This window comes from Strix uralensis, chromosome 4 (assembly GCF_047716275.1).
Source record: "Strix uralensis isolate ZFMK-TIS-50842 chromosome 4, bStrUra1, whole genome shotgun sequence".
NCBI lineage: Eukaryota > Metazoa > Chordata > Aves > Strigiformes > Strigidae > Strix > Strix uralensis.
The window spans coordinates 92494042-92517845 of record NC_133975.1 but is presented as its reverse complement, the minus strand read 5'-3'; the positions used below and the strand labels follow the sequence as shown (position 1 = coordinate 92517845).

Below are 23804 nucleotides of genomic sequence, written 5' to 3'. Positions count from 1 at the left end.
AAAATGGAGGCATGGAAGAAATTCTTACCTACCTACATTTCCATAAGTACTGAAACAGTGAATCTAGCACAGAGTTCAAAACATTTAGTTTTTCAGTAAGGTAAATGAAATATTGTAAATGTTGTTTGAAAAGCAATGACAAAGTGTTCTGTTGGCTGTTAGAAAAAAAAAAAAGGTCATTTTCAAGTTCCATAGAAAGATCAAAAACACTTGCTCGTCTAGAAATCTGCCTTGGAGTAAGAAAGGATCTCCCCCAGAAATCCGTCTCAGAGTAACAAAATAGATTGCATCATTTCCTGATTTAAGAGAGGCCGATTCCTTAACAGTGCAACCATCTGTGAGGGAGAAGTTTGAAATGATTCCAACCCAAAGCACTGAAACACTTCAGCATTTTAAAGGCTACGATCTCACAGCCTTTACATGGAAAAATGATGGGCTGGAAACTATTCAAAATACTTAGTAGTTGGAGCTGGGACTTCCTGACTGGACTGGCAAATGGAAAATGCATTGCCCAGAGCATCTAAGCATCCTTAAAGGGGTTAAATTTTCTGATTTTCCTTTCTGTCTGTTCTTTATCCAGTGCTAACTGTACTCTGATATCATTGACACCAACCACACAACTGGCAAACTAATGGTACACTGGGGAGCTCCTGATCTAAGTCAGTAAACCTTAAAATTGCTGATGGCTTGCAAGAAGTATGATGCAAATACAGATGCTAGTCCTTAACATACTGGATCTATAGGAAATAATGGAAAATTTCTGAGCTTTGCTGATGTTCATAATTTTTATTTCTTGCATAAAGCAAAATGCCTGGAAAGGGAATACAAAATAAGATCCCCTCCTGGTAAGCTTGCTGATAATTCTGATCTCAGCCATCTAGCTATTGGAAACAATAGTCCTGCACATAGAGAATACATATAAAACTGGCAAAGACTACTTCAGCACATAGAAGGCTCTCGTTAGAGATCAGCAACTGTTGATTGCAGCAATATATTACTGCAGTTGAGAAATTTTGTACCACTGTTATGAACACCCCTTCATTTTCTTGAATTTGATGTTACTAAAATCAAGCTGACTGTCCTCCTCACCTGCATTCAAGAGACCTCTGGACTTTCTCACTGCTACTTACTTTTGATGTGAGCTAGTGAGTGCAGTTCCAAAAGGAGCTATGTAATCGCACCTTTTTTATTAGTCCCTCTCCCCAAAAGACACCAGGGCTGTCTCAAGTAAAGCAAATTGAAGTTCTTAATTGTGTGAACTGTACATAAGCATATTTATTAATATATACTTATATATGCATATAAAAAAGCACTGTCATCTGACTGTTGCCCTAAGCCACTGACTCATCAGCCTGAAATCACTTCTGTTCACATGCTCATGTGAATTATACCCCATGATGCCTTCAGCAGAGAAATTACTTCATTTTTCATGCATTTGATCAGTTTTTCAAAAAATGCAAATCACATTTATCATTAAAATTTTTCTTACAGGCATTAACAAAATTATTTCTGGAGGCTGTCATAAGATACAGAGGGAGAGAATCTTCTAAAATGAAGTATTCATACTGGATTTACAGATGTGGCCAAAGCCGCAAAAATCAATTTGGAACTTTTATGGGATATTCAGAACTCTAGTATAAAATTGTTCCACTTAAAGATTTTAGTTGTGTATAAAAGTATAAAATCCTTATTCAAAAGGGCTAAAATTAAACTAAAAAAAAAAAAAACCACCACAAGAAAAAACAAACCAGAACTGGAAAAGAAGTGACAGATTTGGCCTGGAAGGTTCCAGATGAAGACAAAATAGTGACAAAAGGCAGGCCAGCCCATTGGCAGAAGCTATAACTTCATTTTCTTTTAAAACAAGGAAACTCCATTATATGCAGCCAAGGAATCACTGGAGATATAAGGCCTGAGAAAAGGGATGGAAACTGCCAAGGAAGGAAGCAGTTTAAAGACCTATTCTTGTGTGGTGAATGAGCAGCTGCTAAAAGAAAATAATTAGTATCTGTACTCCACCAACAACGAAGTTCTCCGATAACAAGCAGGTAGAAAGAGAATCTTGGAAAGACTTCAATAAAGGCCAAATGCCTATGAATCTGCTTTTCAAAGAATGATAAGTTTGCCATACTAATGAGACCGTCAATTCATCTATTTTCCAGCTCTCCTTAAACAGGATGCTGATGTGCTGGGAAAGCACAGTTGAAATAACCAGAATGCCAGACAGTCCCTTTGTGTATAGGACCATGCAAGTTCAACTCTTCCCAAGTGGTTATTTCAAATTTTGAGAGGAGGAATTGGTAACAACCATCGGTTGTTAGATGTACTATGACCCATAATGCAGGTGCCTAGGGAATGCAAGTTGGGAATTCCAGACTCCATTCAATCACACGGTCAAGTCACCCTATCTGTTGTCACATTTTGCCTTAATCTCTGAAGTGAGGATAACAATCTGACAGGTAATCCCATGACAAAGAAAAAAAGAGAGGGAAAAACATGAACCAGGGAGATCAAGGGGAATTCACAAAACAGAGACAAGAATTCTATTTAAAAGCCAGAACAAATCAGTGTTCGATCTGATGTTACAGGACCAATAAAATTGTGTGATACACATTTTGCATACTAAATGTATACCCCCCAGGTGTTACTACCCACTTGGTGGCCAGCCAAGCAGTTGCAGAGTAATACCAGACGCAGCTTTGGAATTCTGCCCACCAGATATAAGGCACAGTGAAAAAAACCCATAGTGTTTACTTTCTAAATAAACTCACTAATTTCTGAAACTTGCATCAGTTTGGAAAAAGGCTCTTCCTTCTGATCTCCACTGTAAAGCTACTCTGTATGATTTTGCACTGGTGCACTGATTTTGAGAGACATGCCTTTTGTCAATTGTTGGTCAGATAAACAGCAACGTAGCAGGCAAAGTTACATTGGGAGCTAATCCATTTACAAAGTACCAATGGCCAAACTCCAGTTTAAAGCCATGTAAGACCCTGAAGCAAAGGCACTGATCAAAAGTGAAAATGAACTCGAAGTACAAAAGCAATGAGAGAGAAGCTATGAACTAAAGACAGACAGACAACTGAAATGGAAAAAATACACGTGGGGTCTCTTCCATCTGTACTATGCCACCTGATTTGAAAGCTATGATTCACTAGAAAACACAAAGCCACCTGAGGGGCTGCTGTTGCAAGTGTGAATTAAAAAGCCTGTGATGTTTCTAAATCATATAATGCACCTACATTACTCATCCTGTGCTTTTCCAGTTTAACGAAGGAAAATGAAGCTTACTGGGCTCTCACTTGGTTAATACAGATTTTAATCGCTTCTCATGGCCTGGCCTGCAACATCAAGCAGTTGAGTTTATCTACTACTTTATTATTATTATTTTACATATATTCTGCTGCCAAGGACTGAAAAGGTATGGAGGGACCTTAGGCTGGCCTGGAGAACCCATTTAGAGCTGATGTTGGTGGATTTTTTTAAGGTAAGATTTCTTTAAAATAAAAGCAAGCAAAACACTATGGCTCACAAATGACCTATGCCTGGAAAGGCAAGCAGAAAAGTGCAGGATATCCAGCCAGTGGGATAACTGAGGCAAAGCTTTCAGTGTATTACACATGTTCATATGAACAAACAAAATATTTGAGAAAAGTAACTCCTGAAGAGCAGAAGCAATTAGGATCACTCCAGGAACATATGCAAAGATACATACAGAACTGATACACGTTTACTTGAAATTCTGATGCTTGTTGTGAAGCTGCTCTCACCTTGTACATATGGTCCTGTTTCAGGGTGTTCTCGGACTCGAAGTGTGTAAGGTTTCTTTCGGTCCGATTGTTTTAACAAATCTCGGACACGCTCATTATAGATTTCAAGAAAACTGGAAAGAAAAAAAAAAGGAATATTAAATGCACATGATTAAAAAAAGAGAAAGCATATATTTAGACAATGTAACTACCTGAATCTTACATAGATCTTTCATGATAGTTAATGAATTAATTTTCATTATTTCTGTTACGGCCCCTTCCCATGCAGTGAATGTAGAAAGAACTTGTAGTAGCAAATTTCCAAGAAGCATTCAGTATTTTATCAAAAAATTCATAAAATATGCTTTTTTTAGCACTAGTGAGATCAAATTCTCAGATTTCCAAACACAATGCTTCATTAGATCAATGGGAACGATGAATAAGAATGGAATGTAGGATTATGGCTCAAATTTAAGAGTTAAACAGGAACTAAATTTTTAAGGCACTCCTATCTCAGCTGTCTATACAGAAGTGAACAGACAGCATCCAAAGGACTATACTGGGATGGAAAACTAAAACTAACACTTTCTCATCCTTCCTCCGTGTTCTCCCCCTTGTTCCAAAATGATTATCATCTGAGAAAACAGAAACAAAATAAACTAGCCTTTCCTTTGTTTGATTACAGGAATATGTTGTTGAAAGCATTCATAGCATTGCCCAAAACAGTGACACACTTACCTGACCTTTACTCTGCAAGATGCTGTCTGGTCTGAGTAATCATCCTTCCTTGAAAAGAGGCCCTGCACAAACCAGAAATTTATGTTAATTTTACATCCATCAAGAAAATCTAACTGCTTAAACAAATGCAAGTGAAATAAAAAATAAGTACCTCACATATACGAGGTGTGAGCCCAATGGATGCCTTTAAATAATAAACAGAAAAAAAATTAAACAATATACTTGCTATCGCTCTTGAAAAACTTATTTTTAAATAAAAGCCAAGTTATAAGAAAAGGACAGAATCATAGTGCAGCATTAACATAATGACCGTATGGTGGATTACAACACAAACCGCCCTGGAGTGTAGTTCAGAATAGCATGGCAATGCTCTACTACTCCAGTTGAAGCATCTTGCACGCGGAACACTGCAGGGACTTGTGTACTGTATAACGTCAGCTACCTTGGCTTCAGTACAAATGCTATTTATAGCAAAAGTCATTCTAGAACAACTTATACACTGTTGACAGAAAGTTTAGAGGCTTGGGTTAAATCCAAGAGCTTTTAGGTGTAAAGACACTGGACATGCCTATGTCAGAGGTGTTGCAGTCTAGATGAAGCAAGGCCAACACTGAAACTAGCTTGATTTCTCATGAATATTCTGGCTTTTCCTTATTCTTTTATTTTTTTATGCTGTGGCATCACAGAACAGGCTTAGAATAGCCGTATGTTCTAGATTTATAAGTCTGGTCTCTCAGAGAGAATGGAATATGGGCTGCTAACAGTACCCAAACTAGCTGATTTAGACTTCGCCCAAACAGTCTACACAGCACTGAGTTAACAGTGTGTTTTTGTGCGATGAACTGTTCTTATGACATGATTGCTCACACTTTAGTGAGCACAGTGCCAACATGCCCTGAGAAAGATGCTAAGGCTTAGGTGGAATCTGCTTGCTGAATAGCATGAAAGGCTTTTAGAAGGAACGCTTGAAATGGCATTGGGGGGAGAAAGTCCAGGTTCGTCAAGTGGACAAAAGTTCCGTTCATACCAAACACTTGTTTCTTCCTAGTCTTTAACACTGTTCCACAGTGAATACATGTTATTAAAGATCAGATCAAATCAAGATTCAAGTAGAGAAAGAAATCACTTTACAAGCCAGAAATCTCTTAGAAACACTATACCTGGAAATTTCCTTGGAAACAATGATAATTTCAAGATGTGGCCATTGTGAATTGCTAAGATATTTTCAAAATAATGTAATATAAATATCTTAGTTTGCCACCTATTAACCCCAATTTTAACAGTTCTTCAGGCTTTCATGGAGTTAAGCTCGATCTTACATAAAATGAAGAATCAGGTCATGATTTAACAAAACCCTATTGCTGATGTCTGTGAGAAAAGTAAAACTTTACAAATCCAAACTTTGTCAAAAGCACAAACCATGACAGAACAGTCTTCTTGTCTTCAGGGTTTGAACAAATTTTACCCTTATTTCACCTTAAAAATTGAATCCCATGGGTGTAGGAAGTAGAGGTTCACTCAAACTGTTAAATAAAAGTTTACTTTTTCAGGGCCATGTTTCACCAACAGCCAAGAATATTTATGGATAGACATCAAATTGCCTTGTGTTGCAGCAGAACACAGGAAATCCTCAATTGACTCCATCCATCTGAGTACCAAGATTTAAACGTACTTTAAGTGGTTCCCAGCTGACAAAAATCTTAAAATGTAACAGCTTCTTCGAACACCATTCAAATATATTTCAAAACTGGAAGTGAAGCAAGTTACCAGTTTCCACAGGCTAAAGGATAACTTCTGCAACAGATAAATGTCTCAAGTACATAATGAAGCCTGTTACAAAATTACTCCTGTGAATTGTGTCCAGTTTTATTTGAAAAAGTAATTTAATTTCAGCATAGCTCAGACTGCCAGAAAACTCCATGAGAATGAATACATTGTATTATCTTGAGCTATATGTTTCTAAAAACCAGAATTATTCAGGGGTATTGATTTTTTTTTTGTCCTCTGACACGTTGATAAGATTCATACATAGTAAGATGAAGGTTATCTAAAATATTTAAACTACGCCATATTTTCTAGATTTTTTAGCTGATGCTACATTATTTACCTAAATGTAAAGGCTTAACTCTCATTTTATATATATATCAATACCAAATAAAACATGTATAAGCATTCTGCTCAACAAGCACCATAATGACAATTTAAAAATAAAGCGATGTTTCAGCTGGACGTCCCGCCCTCAGCCCTAAGTGTAAAATGAATGGTGTGACTCACAGGTGTTCCCATCATTGTGTACGTTTTCCCTGAACCTGTCTGTCCATATGCAAAGAGGCAGATGTTGTATCCTCTAAATGCACCTGACAACACAGAAGTGCCAAGGTCCTGGAACACCTGAAAAGACCAAAAGACAAAACAGTCCATGAATAATATGCCTCCCTATAAACACTCTGCATTACTTGTAGATCTTGCAGCTTGAATAACTCAATGGGAATGAGGATCTTCACAGTATTTGTCCTTCTAATTTAACAGACACAATGTTAAGTGCCCAGCATTCACTTGTCAGATCTTCCTCCAGATGCTGGTATGCCAAGCAGAGTGCTGAAACCAAGCAGAAGAGTTTAATTGTGCTTCCCTGCCTGCTATCTCTTATTTTATTTAGACTCTGTGAATTCTTGAGGCTCTTTCCCACCCTGAGTTTTTACAGTCTTTAGCATAAATCTGACAGAAAAGCATGATCAAGGCACTTTGACACAGTGACATTAATAGGAGCATTAGGCATCAGAATTAGAGATCAAAAGCAAAGCTAAGTCTAACCCATAGCCTGCAAGCAGACCTCACTCAAGAAACACTTCCATCTGACCCGTCTGGTCAGTATCTGATGCGGTCAAAGGCTAAATGCTTTATTTTCTGTTCATGCCACAGGCACAGTGATGTGCTGCCTTCTGCTTATCGTAATATAGAGCCAGGAACTGTTACCAACAAGTCAGCGTCAGCCTCTAGGGTCTTCCAAAGCTTGCATTGGTCCCACTGTGGCTGCAAAAGTTGGACCATTACAGCCAGACTACCCATACAACAAGATCTGAACAGTCATTTCTTTTGCTTTCCCTGTTCCCTTCTTGGAGACACAGCTGCCCCATGTTGTGACCATGTTCTCAGCATGTCAAAACCATACCATGGACCATCTGAAATGACACCTGGTAAGGTTTGCTAGGAAGTGCATTGTGGAGCAGAAGGTTCCAGTAGGCAGGCTGCCAACCCTATAGAACAGCTTTGGCCTTTCAAAAGAAATGTTATGTATTAATGGTTTGGCCATTCACACAGAAAAACTATCTATACATTCAAAGCACCAGGCAGAAGAAAGATGAAAAAACAGAGCAACAATTACAAAGCAGTTTCTGAACCTTGTAGACAAGGAGGAAAAGTGGCACTTGATATGGTAAGGGGAAAAGGAAGTTTCTTCCATCCAGCAGCAGAATGGGGTTACCACTAGAAACCTCTCTCAGAGCCATTACAAAAGTGGTAGTTCTGCTACCCATCTCAGATACAAATGTTTCCTGATTCCACAACAAGAACTGAGAGGAAACTGTTCCTTATAAATCAAGTATATACTGGAAATTATAAAAAAAGATCACAGGCAGCACTTTGTCCATGAGACTTGCTTTCCGAGTTGTGGGAAAATGTAACTACAGGGATTAGGCTGGGGGTTGGGTTTTCTTGGAGGTTGCTTCTAGCAGTGTTTCAACATCTGGTTTTACTTACATCCCTTCATCTATGGGAGCCCCACTTAAAAAAAATCATTAGCCCTGTTTCTTTTATTTTACTTGATCAGTGGGATTCATTGGGTCTGACTGCAATGGGATTTCTTACATGAAGAAGGTCTGCAGAAATTGGCCCTGTATTTGTTTGAGTTCACTTTTACGACACGTTCCAAGTCTTCCATTGCTCCTGATTTACTGTTTTTGTTTTAGTAACCTGATTGCATTTGGCCACATGTAGACAGTATGCCATGTATACTGTCCCAGCATAGTTCCTGCTTCTGAACTGAGATTCACTATTTGTTCTAGTGATTCAGCAATAGTCACGTCAATCTTCTAAGTAAAGAGGCTGCCACAGATAACAGCCAGAGCTGATCACACTACATTTGACCATAAGCATGTCACTGCTTTAGAGCACGGTGATAAACACAGAGCAAGCTACAGGCTAAACAATGATTCTGACTGATGCACTCCCTCTAGTCTCAGTGAAGAAAGAGGTCAGCCCTGTATTTAAAACATCACTATAACAGATCAATGTTTTTCTCTTCAATAAAGAATTTAGGAAAGCATCTGAGCATTAACAGCAGCAATGCAAATCACTGCAACTTATCCTTGGCAGGAGTCATCAATCAATGCAGGATGTAAGTCAAGCTCCTTGATGTTGTATAGCCCATAGATCAGTCTCATGAGTTCAGAAATCTGTTTAACTAATCCCTTACAGTAAAACTGTACACTGACCAAGGACAAGACAGGAGCTCACAACTCATGACCGTGTAGGCCAGTAAAGACTCACCAGCTACACCAAACTGCAACCAGTGGCTTTATAGGTAATCCCCACCCTCTTATGCTTCCCGCAATTCTCTCACAGATACTTTATCACCCACCACCCCTCCACTGCTTCCTGCCATCCTCTCATGTATCTTCACATCCACTCTCAGCTGTCCTTGTTCCAGAGCTGGGACACAAGGTGTACTGCTTTGGGGAAGAGGCTACGACTGCCACAACAACCCCCATCAGTGCTACAGGCTTGGGGAGGAGTGGCTGGAGAGCTGCCAGTCAGAGAGGGACCTGGGGGTGTTGATTGACAGCCGGCTGAACAGGAGCCAGCAGTGTGCCTGGGTGGCCAAGAAGGCCAATGGCATCCTGGCTTGTATCAGAAATAGCGTGGCCAGAAGGGACAGGGAAGGGATCTTACACCTGTACTCGGCACTGGTGAGGCCGCACCTCGATTACTGTGTTCAGTTTTGGGCCCCTCACTACAAAAAGGACATTGAATGACTCGAGCGTGTCCAGAGAAGGGCAACGAAGCTGGTGAAGGGTCTGGAGCACATGTCGTACGAGGAGCGGCTGAGGGAACTGGGGGTGTTTAGTCTGGAGAAGAGGAGGCTGAGGGGAGACCTCATCGCCCTCTACAACTACCTGAAAGGAGGTTGCAGAGAGCTGGGGATGAGTCTCTTTAACCAAGTAACAAGTGACAGGACAAGAGGGAATGGCCTCAAGTTGCACCAGGGAAGGTTTAGACTAGATATTAGGAAGTATTTCTTTACAGAACGGGTTGTTAGGCATTGGAATGGGCTGCCCAGGGAGGTGGTGGAGTCCCCATCCCTGGAGGTGTTTAAGAGTCGAGTCGACATAGTGCTTAGGGATATGGTGTAGTTGGGAACTGTCAGTGTTAGGTTAATGGTTGGACTAGATGATCTTCAAGGTCTTTTCCAACCTAGACGATTCTGTGACCAGTCCGAACACGGGACACTGCCAGCTGCTCCAGCAGCTGCCAGCTACCAGGGGAAATGCATACAAGCCTGCGCCAAATACCACAGACTGATTCTCAGCCCTGGAAGGCCACTAAGAAATTCCCTATAATTTAGATCTGTGTCATGAACAGCATGTCACACAGCCTTTTAAAAGATGAAAGAACGGCACCCTCTTTCAAATGTCTTTTGTGTTACTAAACAGTCATTGCCTTCCTCCTGCCCACTCTGCCTGCCCTTTGCCCCCCAACTTCCAGAATTTGCCTCCTCTCTGCTCTCCCAGCCTTTCTACTTTGCTGCTTACTATTGACTTAGATGTCAGAATGCCCCCCCCCCGCCCCAAGACTGCAAAGCAAAGTGATCATAACATAATTCTTGAGCCACCCAACCTGTTTGCCTAAGGCCTTGGGTTGGGTTGATAGGGAGGACAAAGAACAGGGACAAAAGTGTGAAAGGCAGACATTTGTAGATCTGGAGTCCAGAGGGTAGGATTCTGGAGCAAACCCAATGGGATTGGAGTCAAGCAGTATAAAGAATAGGACTAAGAAATGACAGGATGCATTATCTTGAAGTAATAGGAGTAAAGCGAGTCTGTGCTCACTTCCCTTCAGAGTATCAACATTGAATAAATTCAGGAATTTTGCATGGCTCATTGTACACAGAAGTGTCCCAAAACCAGCTTGTGTACTCCGTCTCAATTCAGAAACCTGTACTTCACATGGTAGAACCTCTGACAACAGGGATAAATGCAGCCTAGACAAGCATCTTGATTCTGATAGTATCCTCACTAAGAGCTGTCCTCCTTTCTGAAGGTTCATAATGGATCTTTGAGAGTTATTAATTGATCTAAGTATCATAAAACAAAATCTTCACAAGGTGGGAAGCCTCTGGGATAGCAATGCTAGCGATGTCATCTGGACATTAAAGTTGGAATTTTAGAACTGCATTTTACTTCTAGCTCTGTTGTTGAAACTTTTGTATGACATTGTGCAACTCATTTAACATTTTAATGGTTCAATTATCCTACAGATAAAGTAGGAATAATGTTATCCATTAGCAGAAAATTGTGGGATGTTCTCACTTGTGTTCATAAAACCCCTTGTAATTTTAGAAGATCCACAGCAATTTAAGCCAACTGTGCAAATTATTGTGTGCTCTCTCTCTCCTCATAGATTGGACTCTCTCATAGGACATTTAACTCCAAAGTCCCAGTGAAGCAAAGCTCTGTTACATTTACTCTCTATTAAATACACACAGCTACTCAGACTCTTCAATTCAAGGTTTCAAATCAGTCCTCTTTGAATTAGGTCTTGAGAGAAGACTTATTATTACAAACAAAATTGGATAACTCTGAAAACAGTGCCATAACCCTATGATAATGAATGAGATTTTCAAAAATTATTTACTGAAATCCTATTAAAAGCTGATTTGTACTGTTCTGTGTTTATTCTTTCTGGCAAATTACTCCCTCTCCTTTTGTGAGGATAAATTACAGTTCATTTAATTGAATATACTCTCAATTTTGTCAGAAAAGCCTCTTTGTTTTAGGGTACTGCAGAAAAAATGGAGAAGCGAAGCACAGCAATGAATTTATTGTTTGTTTAAAAATAAAGGAGAGTAATTGAAATCAAAGCTTTTTCTGTATTAATATCAGAGGCATTAGTCCAAATATCCATCAGCATCAACAGCTGCAGATTATACAAAAAAATACTATGATTAATTATTGTGGACATAAATACTAGGCATATTTCATCGAATCATAGCTTTTGTTGATCATGAGGAGAAAAAAAAAAAGAAGGATTCTTCTGGGATTCTTCTAAGTCTCATTTTTAAAATGAAACTTCAGGAAAATGAGATTTTTTTCAAAGAACATGAGTTGGATATGGCTTCCTGCAGAGAACACGCCATTTGGCAGAGATTACTATGTCTTCCCTGCATGGCTGCTCTACATGATTGGCACTGTTCAGTTTGTTCCATGCAAGAATGCTTCTTTCAACAAAGCCTTAACTGGCTTCACTATGCCTTGTTCTGCACTTGCCCAGCTGTATCTGGTCCATATCCCATGGTGATCTGTGAAACATTCTACAATTTATTACCTGTCAACTGTCCTAATAGTGGAAGAAACATGCCTTTCTGAAGAAGTTATGAGAGGGTATAAGACAACTGTTACCATTCAAGGTACTTTGCTGGCATGCTCAGTACAAAGTGGCCAGGTTCCAGTTCAAATCTAACAAATCCTGAATCATACCAGTTAGTCCTCATTACAGGACTTTCAGTATGGATGGCAGAAAGGAAAATGTTTCGTCTAAAATGTAGTTAAAATGTCCTAATTGGGCAGTTCAGGCATACCAAAATGCTGTCCAAGTTGTTGCAATATGAACATATCTGGGGTTGAAGCTGTTTTATATTAGGTAAGAGTCATCTACTTCAAGTGTAACGACAAATCACTAAAACGAATTTCAAAACCTATTTCAATGCTCCATTAGAAGATACAAGAAATATTTCAGAGTCTAAATATTTGCAGAACATGTAAGTTAAGCTGCTCACTGTAAAATCTCACATAAGAAGCTGTGCAGTTGTGTAACTGTATGTTAGAAGCATATAGAAAGATTACAACAGGAGTCCTGCCCTTAAGAAACCATAGTGGAACATATTAAATAAAAAAAAAAAAAAAAAAGACACAAGTATATATTAAGGTACAAGGTTTACCAACTCTTAGGCAGCAACCTAAGTTTTATGACTCAGTCCTAACTCAAAGAATCACAGAACTTCATTTCTGAAAGTTACGGTATTAGTAACTTGCCCTTGTCCATACTAGAAAACCAGACCATTTTAACTGAAACTGTTTTTTAAAAACAATTCAAGGTTCACAGATTTATGTGCCAAGGTGGCTACTTCTACTATCAATGAATTAAAAATATAATTATATTCAGTTTGATCTTACCTGTTTTCTTGGTGATTTTTTGAAGCCATTTGTACAATTCATATGCTTATACCCTTCAAACACATACAAACTTTTACAATCCTCCTTGGTTATACTACCAGACTGAAATATAAATCGCACTTGGGCACATCAGATGCCCAATTGCTACTCAGGTGAAGTGCAAAGCTTTGGGCAGTACAAGTGCAAGCTGCAACAGTTAATGCAGGAAACTTAGAAAATCCTGCCCCAGTAGTGCAGAAGAACCTCATTATCATCAATGACTACACCATCTTTCTGAAGCAGAAAAACTATTTCCTAAATGCATATCCAGTGCACTGGAGTACTGGTGACTTGCTCAATGTCTTTCTCCTCTTTCTGTCTCTCCCCATCCCTCGATTAGCATCATTTCTCTTCAGAGTTGTTGTTTCAACAAACCTCCAGTGCAAAGTCTTGTAGTCTTACAGAGTTCCACATCATCCAAGGAAAACTACTGTTCAAGTAAGGAATAACAGACTTAAATCAAATACTCCATAAACTTGGGCTTGGTATTAACAGCCCTGACAAATGCCTTTAAGTGTCTATTAGATGGTAGACTATTTGATCACAAAAAGTTAAATTCCTTGCCCCCTCCCTCTTCAAATGTAATATTTTTTTAAATTAACAGTTTTAAAATAATTTTAGGATTCTATTCTCAAAGTTGTTTTAAAGACAAAAAAAAAGTTACTCTTAAAAGATTTTATGCATCTCAAGTCCAGCACCTTAAGTCTAGAGTTATAAGGTCAAATTTACCATTGGCAATCACACCAAAGGGAATGCCTGTGTGGGATAAGTATGCCCACTTCCCATCAATTTATGTTGCTTTTCTTTTTCTCCTCTGGTTTGCACACCAGCTCTTTTAATTTGGTCACTACATTATCACCTGTGAGCATCAACAGGTATTTCTAGCCAATTCTAATACATGCTGTTTAGACCTGGATTGTAGAACTTTGAAGACACAAACACAAAATACTTCAGATAAAGTCTCACTACAGTGTATGTTGAATGACAAATTGAGGCCATCTAAATCCTAAAAATTCAATTTCATATAACCAAATAAATATATCAAAGACAAAAGAATTTTCATATGACATATAAGCAGAACATTCAAATGAGGACAAATTCAGGTTTTAATTGCTGTTATGTAGGGAAATGTCATGGTTTGAGCTCAGAGGGCAACTGAGCACCGTGCAGCCGCAAGGGGAAAATAAGCAAAAGACATCGGTCACTCTCTGCTTCTCCGCTAGTGCTGAGAAGGAGGAAAGCAAAAGACCCAGGAACTTTGAGATAAGGACAGTGAGGGATGACCTCATCCTTTAAGGCACAGGCAAAACCAGACTCATTAAATTTATGTTCTTTTTTTTCTTCTCCTAATACAGACTCTTAACACCACCACCACTTAACAGACTGAGTTGGGCCGTGGGAAGCATCACCACATCTTGAAAACACCTTCCCCCACCCCTCCCTTCTTCCCAGGCTCAGCTTTGCTCCCAATATCTCGACCTCCTGCCCCCCAGCAGCACAGGGGGCAGGGATGGGGGGTGCAGTCAGTCCTGCTGCTTCTTCCTCCTTGGGTGGGAGTGGGGGGAGACTTCTGGCATTCCTCCCCTGTTCCAGCACAGTCCCCCTCTCACAGGAGACAGTCCTCCACAAACCAGCTCTGACATGAGTCACTCCCACGGGCCTGTGGGTCCCCCCCACATGTTGCAGTCCTCCCAGCACTCAACTACAACAGCAGGACCTTCTTCCCATGGGGTCCTGGTCTCCTTCGGGTGCAGTCACCTATCCCGGCATGGGGCCCCCCACAGACTGCAGGTCAGTGTCTGCTCCACCGTACCCCTCTCACCACTGGATACAGGGGAGTCTCTGCTCCTGCACAGCTCCTCCCCTTCCTCCTCCATTCTTCCACTGACCTTGGTGTCTGCACGGATGTTCTCCTCAAAATTTCTCCTCACAACTCCCACAGCTCCTCCCGGGTTCCCCTTCTTAAATATGTTATCGCAGAGGAGCAGCAAATTGGCTGGTCTTGGTGCAAAGAAGGGTCCGACTTGGAGCCAGGGGAGCTTCAAGAAACTTCTCACAGGGGCTGCCTTGTAGTCCCCTCCCCTGCTACCAAAAACCCACTGCCACTCACCCAAACCAGGACAGAAAACAATAGTCACTTACAGCAGCCTAATTATCACTATTGAATTAATCCTATTTAAAATTAAAAGCTAGAAAGATTTGATTATACATTTTCTTTGAAATCCAAATGTATTAGAGGTCAAATGAATGTGCCACACTGCAACCAATCTCTGAAACTCTATTGGAAGTGAAAAATAATGAAGTGCAAACTGCAGTCAGCTTGGAACACAAAGTAAAACCGCAACAAAAACTTGTGGTTTGTATCAGGTCACCATTGATAAGAAAGTCTGGATTTATTATCCATTTCAAAAGAAAATAAAAATTGATAAAACAGAACAAACTGAGACATGGGTTTGGGTTGCTTTTTCAAGAATACCTGAGAATTTTAACTCTTCCACACAGACCATTTTTAAAATGACATATGAAGAACATTAACTGGAAATGCACCTTGCATTACTGAAAGATACAAAAATTGAAGGAGTCCAAGAGATTTCAATGAAAGCATACCACATGTCCAAAGAAACAGCGACAACCAATTGAAAGAGGAGATTTTTTTTCTCCCTGTTGAATGACCCTTTATAAAACCAGTTTTGCAACGCTAAAATAGTAAAACTCTCCCTCTTTAGAAATTTGGAGTATACTTTGCATTAGATTTGTGGGTAATAAGCAAAACAAACTTTTTCACTACCAAGAGATTTATAACAGGGAAGTGATATTCTATTCTGATCCTTTCCCATCTGGACAGCTGGCTCAGAAATCTTCTGAAGCTAAAAATCTCAGCTCTCTCTTTTCTGGCTTAAAAGTCAAAATTTATAAGTGGCTTTTCTACATCTTTCTTAAATAATGAATTTTCAAGATACTGAAAAATCCTCTATTTATTAGCCTCAGATTATATCACATTAGACCTGATTGTCTGGGTATAAATGTGCATAGCAGACAGATGACTATATTTTTTTCTGGAATGAACCATTTTTTTTTGTGTTAGTGCCAAAAAGAAATAAAATATGGCATGGAGCACATTCAGACACCATAAGTGACAGACATTTGTTATTAACAGTGATGGTGTGGGACTTTGTTAGTTTATGTTGAAATCTTTGCTTGGATATTAAAAGTGTGAAGCTTTTTGTTTTAAAACTCTTCTTTTCAAAAAGGCTTATTTTCTTTGTACAAAAGTTTTAGCATATTCTATTTCTCCCAATTGCCTGTGTATATTATGCAACCTTTTTTTCTTTTATATTCCTTGACCTCTTAGTTACTATCAAACCAATGGCCTGTGGATAACCCCTGAAATCTATAACCTTTCTATGTGTCACAAAGACAGACAGAAGTGTGTTGGCTGTCAGTTTTTCTTCTAATCCTAAAAAAAAGTTGGAGACAATTAAACTCTATTTTAATGCATAAAATTCAAAGTAATGCTATTGACTATTGTAACATGAAGCTCAGTTAATATCAGTATCTTTGACTTTTCATCGAATTGCTATGCATTGAATGGCTATACAACTAGGATAGTTGATGACAGCAAATATATATTTTACATTGTAACTGCAATGGGCTCTCTTTATTCTGTGATAATGTCCCTCTTACAGTAATAAATGCTTTAATTTCAAAGATAATGGGGGCATTCTATCAGAAATGAAGTTTTGGCAATATGAATTTCCTGAATAAAACACTCCCTTCTCTTAATCCAATCAGAACCTGAATTGCAGAAGGAAACAAAAAGCAGTTGTTTTAAACTACTGTAAATTGTCTGTTATGCTTTGGGGTTTAATAATTTGGGAAACTGGAAGTTTTCCCAAGTCACTCAAGCAAAGTCTCTGAGTAACATGGAAAAAAAAAAACCAAAACCCAACCCAAAAAACCCAGTAAACCTCCAGGGACAGCATATAGTGCCAAGTTTGCAAATTTAAGGGAACAATATTGATAAATAAAGGGGTTTTGTTGGGTTTTTTGATTTTTTTTCTTCCCCCTATTTCTGGTAATTAATACTTGCATTTTGCTTAGACTACAATGAACAGGCTAGGACCAACTCTGACTGAAGCAGAGGAGAAGGGAGGAGAAAGCAGAATGAGTGGAAGAGAGGGAGCTACACCTTTTAGGAGCAACAAACTAATAGAATAGATTAGCAAGTCTTATTTGTACAGTAACTGTTTTTTTATTTGCAAGTATCTGAAATGGCCAATATGTAATACTACCAGTAGGAAACTAATCTTGGGAACTTTCAAAATTTCAAGGGAGTTTATTTGATCAAGGCAAAAAACCCCCAAAAAACAACCACAGACGAGAATAAAAACTTCTGGTATTTTTTTTAAAAAGTTTTTTGAATAAATAAAATTGCTACTTGTTACAGACATAGTCCACAAGCATCAATATCAACAAACAACTCACTAAAATCAAACCACTTGTACTGTAAAACATTAGGCTAAAGTTAGAATACTAAGATAAATTCCCACAGGTTAATAACTGGGACCAAAACCAGAAGAAAATTATCTTCTTGCACAGCACAATTTAAAAATAGCCTTTAAAATACCACTGATTTAATGAAAGGAAAAGTCTAAACGTAAGACAGATATACGGTCAACAGATGCTTTTTGCCATAGAACCAAAAAGCTACTTCATAAACCATTAAAAAACTCAACAGCTCAATTTCCATTAAAGATTTGCCACGCAAACAAGGGAACAGAAAACTTTCTCATCAGTTAATAGAAAGCTTCAGAGCATCAAGACAGTTGCAGCACATCCAGGTATGAAATGAACTCAGTATAAAAAAAGGTGCTGTTATTTCCTATACAAACAAAAATCACTCAACCAATAGGTCAGGACAGTTTAAGCAACTGCATAAAATATAAGAGGCTCAGTCCTGCAGTATCTATTTGCCACCATCTCCACTGTGAACTACAGATAGGCAGTATCTCATATTTGGTGTGTTTTCCTTACAGAATCCTGCCCCCCTCAAGCTGTTACTGTTTGGGTTAGGACCAAATTCTGTGTAATTAAATTGCTGCTACATCTCAGATGTAGCATCCAAGAGTTGGATTTAAGGTGAAAAAATATTTCATGAAATAGAGTTATGCAGAACTAAACAATTCATCCCAAAATAATGAAAGCCTTGGTTCCAAAACCTTTACAGAACCCCAAATATTAATTTAAATAAAAAAAGGCAGAAAGAGGACGCAAGAAAGGAACATCTGAAAATAAATCTGGGGTTTGTTCCAATAATGTAAGGTTTTTTCTGCACATGTTTTCTCTTAAAGAATATTAAACAAATGTCAGTTGAAGGGCTTCCTGTACACTGCCAGAGAAAGCACAAGCAAAGGGAAGCCCATTATGCTGATCAGCTGCACAGAACCCACTACTGTGACATTAGGATTACTTCAGCAACATTACTTTTTGGTTTGAATGGGATAAAGAGGAGAGAGAAAAAAAAAAAAAAAAAGCATCAGTTGGTTAGTTTGGGAACATTCCTTCTCTGTTGTTAAGAGGCCACAGCTTCACAACTAGGATTACTTCTTTTCCTTCTCTCTATCCAGCCTTTTCAGTTTCTTTTCCCAGTCAAACCGGAAGCAGGGGAGTGAAAGGGACGGCTTCTCTCCAGCTCAAAAAGCTTGGCCGGTGCAGGGGCATTTGCACTAGAACTTAAGAGACAGTTCAGTTCTTGGCTCTGCCAACAGACTTCCTGCATGTCCTTAAATAAATCCCTTTGTGCTTTAATTCTCCCTGCAAGAGACAACAATGATTTCTTTGTTCATCTTATCAGCTGTAATTTTTTTCCAGTGGAAAAACTGCTCTGCGTGGTAATGTACATACACAGAGACACACACACTATATTTAACAGCATGAAAATTCCATCTTAAGGTATTTAGGTGGAATTGTAAAATACTAGAAAAAGTCACTGAATGTATGACAAATATATACTGTTGCTCTGGGGGCCTGGAGGGAGGATATAAGAAACACTGACTAGGCTGAGTGGTAGCTTTATATTCCTGCCATTTTATCACTGATTTATACAATCATAAAAATACACCTTATTTGCTCATCAAAAATCTACCTCATTTTGAAAAAGAAGAGAGCTTTCTGCTTACCACATCAATCTAATTTACAAATGTTCTGATAAAAATCTTGAACTTCTAAAAGTTCTAAAGTGCTCCATCACCAAGGGCACAACTCCACTGTTGTCTTTTTTTTTTTTTTTTTGCCTTTTCTTTTTATTAAATTGCTGGTATTCTACTGTAAACATTGACCTGAAAGATCAGATACCCATCACAAAAACACCACCTGGCATTTCATCTACCTGTACAAAACCACATTCTTCTCAAATCCCTCTTTTCCTGCTGGATAGGGATTCCTATTGTGTTATCACCGGATTACAGAAGAGGAATTTGAATGCAAGAGCCATACAATCCAGATCCCACAGCATTTGTCACTTTATCAGTATCTGACTTAGCTCAGTCCAGCTATACTTGTCATAGTAAAGCCTTCTTCACAGAAAAAAAAAAACCAACCCTGACATAATTTTTGGCTTTATTAATGAATAGTTTAAGATTTACACATTACATTTTGTGTTTTATGTAAGTTTTATTCTAGTATTTAATCTGCCCCTTGAATCAACATAGTCAAATCATATCCATTAAGGACTGAATGAAACCCCTTCCACTTAGTGAATTGTGAAGTTCATGTTAGGCTTGGTAATTCTCTCCATGAGAACTGCAATATTGTTAGGGAGACACAGTGAAAACATCCTCCATTTTTCCTCAAAAGCTAATGGTTACAAACTGTCACTATTTCAGAGGAACTGCGGGAAAAGGACTGTTTGTCTTGGTGAACCGTTTCTTTTTCTGATCTAAACCTGTGGATCACTTGGCAGAAGTCCAACTTCAGACTTGAATCTTCTTTCTGTACAGATATTCTGTAAAAGAGAATTGTCACAGGTACTCTTTTTCCAAGAGCCCTGGTCAGTTTATGTAAAATAGTCCTTACAGATACAGTTACTCGGACATATACAACTTCTCATGCGTGTCAAAGGAAAATTCGGAGCAGTTGTATAATTCCAGATCTCCTGCCTAGGCTTCAGGAATACATCCTGCTTACTTCCTAGCTAAAGAACACTTCTTGTCTGATTTTGAGTAATTCTTCCGTTGGTATGAGAACTTTTACCAGGGTACAATTGCAATAAAAGACTGCGGGTTGGGAGGAGTCAAACTGATCATGTCTTAAGAAAAAAAATACATATCAAAAGATTAGACACGCTCAAAAACCAGGATTTTTGACTATGCCTACCTTCTGCAAAAAAGTGAATGACTCTTCTGCAGAAGGCAATGAAAGACTACTCTGTAGCATCACAGTATTATCCAGACCTTTAAAATTGGATATAAAAATCAATACACATCCTTAGGGAAACAAAGGAGAAAGTTACAAATACATAGCTAGCCACACACAACCTGCAACACTGTCTACAAACCACTTAACGAGATGTTACACCAAGTGGTTTTGTTTCTCTGTCCCAGCAATTTAGGACTGCAGGTTTGAGTGCTGCTGTATCCACATGGGCACTTGTTTGCTGGGTTGGATCAGAGAAACAGATTTCATTTCTGTGCTGTGCGTCTTCACCAGCAGAATAGTAACATGCTGATGTACGCTAGCACCAGCAATATACAGCAAAGGAAGACTTTTCCCAAGTGAATTCTGTGCCAGATCATGCAAGAATGGAACCACAGGGGAAACTAAAAACTTCAGCTTTTCTAAAGGTCTAGCAAAGGCTAATGTCACAGCTGGAAGAAGCAGCACAATGTTCTCTGCAGTCATATTGTTTTACTCCACCAGGACTAGAAAATGTTTTAGATATCCCACTCCCCTGGCCCAGATATTACATTATTTTTCTGGCATGAAGTAATTTGTCACTTTAAATATTATGATACCATCATTATCTGTGCCTGAATGTCTACCAAAAGAAAAAAAAAAAAAAACCAAAACTGAGCAGTTAGTTGTTTGGGGTTTTTTTTTAATACTGAATTATATCTGTCTTGCAATGAAAAGAGCAAGGAATAAATAATGGATTATAATGAAGTTATAAATATCCTACGTTTTCTCCCACCACTGCTAGCTCTTGGCTAGGATCCCAGGTCATTAGCGGATGTCTGTGATTCCATGTGAAAGGAAAGTAAAGAACAACAACATAAAATTAGTAAGTTTTATTGTCTAAGTCAGCAGGGACAAATATCAATTCTCAGCTGTCTCTCTGAAAATAACTGCCCACTAATTTTGTGAGAAGACAGAGGATGGAGATGGAAAAAATACTGTTCCTTGACTTTATTACAAGAGGGTGGGAGGAAAAAGTAGTGATCCAAGTTTTTCAGTAGTTCAGTAAGGGCTAACAATTGTCTGAAATACTCAGACAACAGCACAATGACATTATCAAGATCAGATTTCTGCTTTTTTCCCTTCAGATGGAAATGGGTATTCTCTTTTCATGTATCAGTTAATTCAAGTTGATATTTTTTTTATTAGATCATCAGCTGTTAAAATTACTACCCTGGAAAACAACTCTTAAGCCTGTAAAATATACTTTCCTAGCAACAAGCTCATTTGTTCACCTTCATACAAAAGAGAGCACTGACAGAAGAAAGTAAAAATTAAGCAAGATGAGACAACAAGACATTGAAAATACTAATTTATAGCAACAATTCTTTTAAAATACCAGTAGAAATTCAACAAGGCAGATTCCATTTGTAAAACTATCAGCAACAACTGAATTTCAACAGTACCCAAGACTGATAGGCTTCACTTCATGCTTCTGAAAGTAAATTTCCTGTATTTGGCATTGTTTAATCTGGGTAAACCTTGCAAGTGCTCATGGAGTTCACTAGTGCTTGGTCTCAGCTGCACCTCAAATTTCAGTTGTTGACAATTACAATCATGACAGCTGTTGGAAAGATATACAGTAACTGTTTCAATAAAGCGTGTATTGAGTTTCATCTACCTAAATACTATAAGCTAATCATAGCTTTCCAATCATTTAGGTTGGAAAAGACCTTTAAGATCATCGAGTCCAAAAACCCACCACTAAACCATGTCCCTAAGCGCCACGTCTACACATCTTTTAAATACCTCCAGGGATAAATGAAAAATAAATACAAAGCAAAACCTTCTTGAAAAACTGAAAATCCAGAAGTACCGATTTTAAACGTTCCACTGAAAACTGATGCATTAAAAAAAATTTCCTTTAGAGTTTTAAAGTCTTTTAAAGGCACAAAAATGCAGCAATGAAAGTTACTTGAACACAGTTTTGTTTTTAAACTATTTTTTCCACTGTCCAAGCTCAGAACATTAAATACCAAATAAAAAGCAACTACTATGAAATTTTCCACTTTATACTCAATTGCATTATTAGCAGCATATGTAAAAAGGGGCTTTGGATTTCTTGCAATAATTTGTTTCCCTTTAAGCGTACAAGTAAATGCAGCCTTACCTGCCAAGGTTGGAATTGGAAGAATCTGTATTTTGGGTGCAGAAATCAGCAGCAGTTAAGCAAAGAAAGGAGTGGCTTACCACGTTCTCTTATTCTGGTGCACTGGTTGTCTCATCAAATTCAGCCAGTGAAAACAAATCCTTTGACTTAAGTTGTTATAGATGCATTAAAGGAAGAATCAACTTTTAACCTGATTCTATAATACAATATAAACATATATTTTGTTTATAATTGGGATATTAAGCAAGCTGCAGAAGTATTTTTTGTTAATAAAGCAATTCAGGTAATCTATAAACAACTCCTTTTATGATGTTACTATACAAACCAGAAGTGTTGCCACTTTAAGAGAGAAGTGTCTATATTTAAAAGAAATGATGTCTCCATAATTGGAGAGATGAGTTTAAAGGACACTTATTAGTAATACACAGGAGTTGCTCCTACTTTTGACTTTCACATGAAGGAAAAAAAAAAAAAAAAAGTAGTTTAATGTAATCCTGCTAGTTTCAGGCAACAGATTTAGGACTATATCTGTTTTAATCATTTTTTTCCCTGTTGCTTGTTTGCTCTAAAATAAAGACATGTAAGTTTGGCCAGCTTTTAGAATATGTGTAGGGCTTATTGCCAAAAGAATAGGTTGAGAAACAGATACTCCATCAACCCTACCTGCACACATGTAGGTTTCATCCCACACTTAGAAGCAGCACCAACTATCTTTGTTAAGCATGGTTCACGAGGGAGGGATCTGCTATCACTATTCTCACAGGCACAGCCACATACATAGAATAGTTTGTGTTGGAAGGGACCGTTAAAGGTCATCTACTCCAACCCCCCTTGTAATGAGCAGGGAACAGTGATACAGAGGAACAGTTTCCACTGAGTAAAGACCTTTACAGCAACGGGATTATCTTTATGCCTGTGTTTTGAAACACCTACCTGACTGCTCAGAGGACTAAATGTGCAGCTGACTTCCTCAAAAAGGATGTGAAGGAAAAGTATACACATTTTTATGAATTCAGATATCACTTCAATGAACAGAAGCCACTGACCTGGTAAAAGAGCAGAATTTACAATTTACTCAACCACTAGTCCTGGCAAACTTTGTTGTTTATATATTGTTGAGAATAAGATGCTAAGAGCTCTCTCCATGAACTCATAAGTGACCTTAAATTATCTTCTGTTGTTTGGATTCTCCCAGACACTGCTAAAACCATATAAATTTAGACATGACTTTTTTTCCTGAGGACCTTGTACATCTCCAAACCATAT

General features: G+C 38.4%; 1 protein-coding gene across 1 annotated transcript in view; it reads right to left on the bottom strand.

Moving 5' to 3' along the window:
- Window positions 1-23804, bottom strand: part of STARD9 (StAR related lipid transfer domain containing 9) — a 100347-nt gene that overhangs the window by 55521 nt on the left and 21022 nt on the right. The window contains exons 4-7 of the mRNA XM_074864963.1: window positions 6762-6878; window positions 4639-4671; window positions 4488-4549; window positions 3771-3883 (exon numbers count right to left, since the gene is read on the bottom strand). Coding sequence (XP_074721064.1) covers window positions 3771-3883; window positions 4488-4549; window positions 4639-4671; window positions 6762-6878 — 325 coding nt within the window. The remainder of the gene's footprint in view (window positions 1-3770; window positions 3884-4487; window positions 4550-4638; window positions 4672-6761; window positions 6879-23804) is intronic.